At 44.1% G+C, this 3,698-nt stretch overlaps 1 protein-coding gene across 1 annotated transcript in view; it reads left to right on the forward strand.

Moving 5' to 3' along the window:
* The window catches only part of NAA15 (N(alpha)-acetyltransferase 15, NatA auxiliary subunit), a 47,583-nt gene that overhangs the window by 468 nt on the left and 43,417 nt on the right, over positions 1-3,698 (forward strand). The window contains exons 2-3 of the mRNA XM_006034270.3: positions 703-787; positions 1,900-2,004. Of these exons, the coding sequence (XP_006034332.1) occupies positions 703-787; positions 1,900-2,004 (190 nt within the window). The remainder of the gene's footprint in view (positions 1-702; positions 788-1,899; positions 2,005-3,698) is intronic.

Genomic DNA, 3,698 nt, shown 5'->3' on the forward strand with positions numbered 1-3,698 from the left:
GCGCGCGCTGCCCGCGCGCGGCTCGGGAGCGCGGCTCCCTGCCGGGCGAGCTAAGGCGTCGCCGAAGGGCTTCCCCTCCGGCTCCGCCTCAGCTGTGCTGCGCTCTCTACCCCACTTACCTTAGGGGGGAATCAGCTGTTGCTGACTCGCAGCACCAAGACAATTGTGCACTGGTTTTAATGGCTCCTTTCTCAAAAGATGCTTGCCCAAAAGAGATCTGTCCCCAAACTGGTATTAAATGTAGGGTAAGCAGAATGGTTGAATTTAGTAGTAAGCATTTACATCTTTTTGCCAACAGCTTTGGGACTGGATGAGTACGTGGGTCATCCATGTCATTAGATGCCTGCTGGATCTCTCTTGATACTTGTATGACTTCCATAGTGTCTCAGCAGATACAGTACTGTGTAACAAAAGGTATCTTCAAATGCAAATTATGATTCGTATACCATAACAAGTGTTTAGATGCACTAGTTAACCTAAGTATGTCTATTAGATTAAATGAGGTTTTCATTGTGAGGAAGTACCAAGAACTCTTGTTCTTAGGTTTATAAAGATACCTTTAGGTTATTGTGTTGTCCTCTTCTTCCTTTCTTTTCCCCTCCTCTTGCCCTCTGCCCCTTACCTTCACATAAGCGCAAAATTAACTTTTTTCCACAGTTGCTTTTGGTATGAGATATTACTGACTTTGTTTTTCTTTTACAGAGGTGTTACGAACATAAGCAGTACAGAAATGGGCTGAAGTTCTGTAAACAGATTCTTTCTAACCCAAAGTTTGCAGAACATGGAGGTGAGTCTTCAAATGGCATTTTAATGCCGTCTGTCTTCTGAATAGAGAGTTAGGTAGTCGTGGTTGTCTGAAGTTAGGCAGAAAACAGGACAAGGTGTCACCTTTATGAACCAGTGATTCTCAACCATGGTGCAATGGCTATAAGCACATGCTTAGGCTTTCCCCTGTCTGGCCTGTCCCTCAACCCCACTGCCCACCCATCTATAAGAATGGACGCGCTATAATAACTTTTGTCAGTTGAGTGGCACCCAATTTATTGGGGCTGCCTTGAACCTGGTGGGGGGTGCCTCAAGTCCAGAAAGGTTGAAAACCACTGGTACAGGCTGACTTGTTAGAAAGGCCATAAGCTTTCATAGGCAAACACCAACTTCAATCTTTCTTACGGGAAGTAATATTTATTTGAAGCCTTTCTGTTAAAGTTTTATAAGTCTTTTTCTGAGCATCTTCTCAGAAATCCTATGGCTAAGTTAATTTAAAGAGGAAATAGTTAAGAAATAGCTGCAGTCTCTTGAAATCCTGCACCTTAATGCCATACTTTTAAAGACAGAAATTAAAAATTAATTTGGTAATAATTTTTCTTTTTCTCATCTGAAGAAGGCATTGCATGGTTTGGGGAAGGGACTAAGTCAGTTTGAACAACATTTAGAATTCCTGTCCTGTTACTTTTTCATTTGTGGGGAAAAGTGAAAAAGAAAAAGGGACTCTTTATTTTGACCTGCAGCTCTTTATTGTGGAATTAATTATCTTTTCCCAGTACACATGCTTTTTGTCGGTCAGAACAGTTATGCCAGTCTTTCTTTAAATTCATTGTAAACAAATACCTTTTTCATTAACAAATATTTGAGCAAACTTGGCACACCACTCTTTCATTGTGAGAAGTCTTGCATGCTTTGAAATAGAATAATGGCTTAATCCTTGACTGGAAACCTGATATTTTTGACCCTTAGATACTGACTGCTTCAAGAAGTCATTTGTATCAAAAAATAAACAAAAAAAATCTTGACTGCTCTCTCTCCCCTAAGTCTAGAGTCTTAAATGTGGTTGTAAGTTATTTTTTACAAAGGCTGTTGTTATTAGTAAACTTGGCATTAATTCAGCCCCATGTTTTTTAGAAACCCTGGCAATGAAAGGACTGACATTGAACTGTCTAGGGAAAAAGGAGGAAGCATACGAACTAGTGCGTAGAGGCTTGCGTAATGACTTAAAGAGCCATGTCTGTATCCTTTTTGAAATATATTTTGCTTTTGTGAATGGAGAAGGGCATTTTTACATCATTTTCATAGAATGTCAATGAGCCACCTTCTAACCTTTTCCAAATTAAAAAATGCAGAACTTTTCTTTATATGACTATATACAGAAGAACATCTTGTATAGATGCTTGAAGAACGTCCTATTTATATACCCATATAGCATGATCTTCAGATCACAAGCTGTTAAAATACTCAAACTTTCATGAGCAAGAATTATCGTTAGTGAATCTGTTGTGCTATTCTTCTTCCACTATCTTAGCAAGTTGCTAATCTTTGTTTCAGAATTGTTCATTTATGACCATAATGCAGGGGTGTTCTTAGTCATACATTGGGACCTACTTACCTTGTATTTTTGCAGAAACTAGGGACCTGCAGGCCCAGATGTTGGCCCCCCCTGGATCCTGACCCACAATGCCTCGGTGTTACCCTCCTCCACCCCCGCCTTAATGGTGGAAGACGTATACTGTTCCTTAACATAGGGTGCTACCCCCCACTTTTTTTCCTCACTCCATGGCCCACAGAGTGAGTCAGCTGTTTGAGCACTCATGGTGCTCCGGCCAGGTCCCTGAGGACTGGAGAAGGGCCATTGTGGTGCCCATTTTCAAGAAAGGGAGAAGGGATAAGCCGGGTAACTTTAGACCAGTCAGGCTTACCTCTATTCCTGGGAAAATACTAGAGAAAATAATCAAAGAACACATTTGTGCAGGCCCAGCAGGGGAAACGATGCTGAGGGGAAACCAGCACAGGTTTGTCACAGGTAGATCATGCCTGACAAACCTTGTAGCCTTCTATGACCAGATCATGCACTGCGTGGATGCGGGAGCCGAGGCTGATGTCATCTTCCTGGACTTTAGGAAGGCCTTCGACACAGTTTCGCCCCCTATCCTCATTGGGAAGCTAGCAGACTCTGGAGTGGACGCCTACACGGTCAGGTAGGTGGCCAACTGGCTTAGGGCTGCACCCAGAGATTGGTGGTGAATGGTTCCTTCTCGGCCTGCAGGGAGGTGGGCAGTGGGGTCCCGCAGGGTTTGGTCCTTGGACCGATATTATTCAATATCTTCATCAGCGATTTGGACAAGGGCATGGAGAGCACCCTCTCCAAGTTTGCTGATGATACCAAGTTATGGGGCAAAGTTAGTACACCGGAGGGCAGGGAGCAGATTCAGGCTGACCTGGACAGGTTGGATCAATGGGCAGAGAGAAATAGGATGCAATTTAATAAAGATAAATGTAAGGTACTCCACCTGGGAAGGAGGAATCCCCAGCACACCTATAGGTTAGGGAGTGTCCTTCTCAGCACCTCGGAGACAGAGAGGGATCTTGGAGTCATAACTGACTCCAAGATGAACATGAGCCGGCAGTATAACACGGCCATCAACAAGGCCAATCGCACCATGTTGTGCATTAGCAGGTGCATGCCTAATAGAAGAAAGGAGGTGATGCTCCCCCTCTATGTGGCACTGGTTAGGCCACAGTTGGAGTACTGTGTCCAGTTTTGGACGCTGCACTTCAAGAGGGACACGGGGAATCTCAAGAGGGTCCAGAGGAGGGCTACTCGCATGATTAGTGGCCTTTGTGATAGACCCTACGGTGGGGGAGGTTGAGAGAGCTGAATCTCTTCAGCCTTCACAAGAGATGGCTGAGGGGAGATCTTGTGGCCG

This window comes from Alligator sinensis, unplaced genomic scaffold (assembly GCF_000455745.1).
Source record: "Alligator sinensis unplaced genomic scaffold, ASM45574v1 scaffold160_2, whole genome shotgun sequence".
NCBI classification, from domain to species: domain Eukaryota; kingdom Metazoa; phylum Chordata; order Crocodylia; family Alligatoridae; genus Alligator; species Alligator sinensis.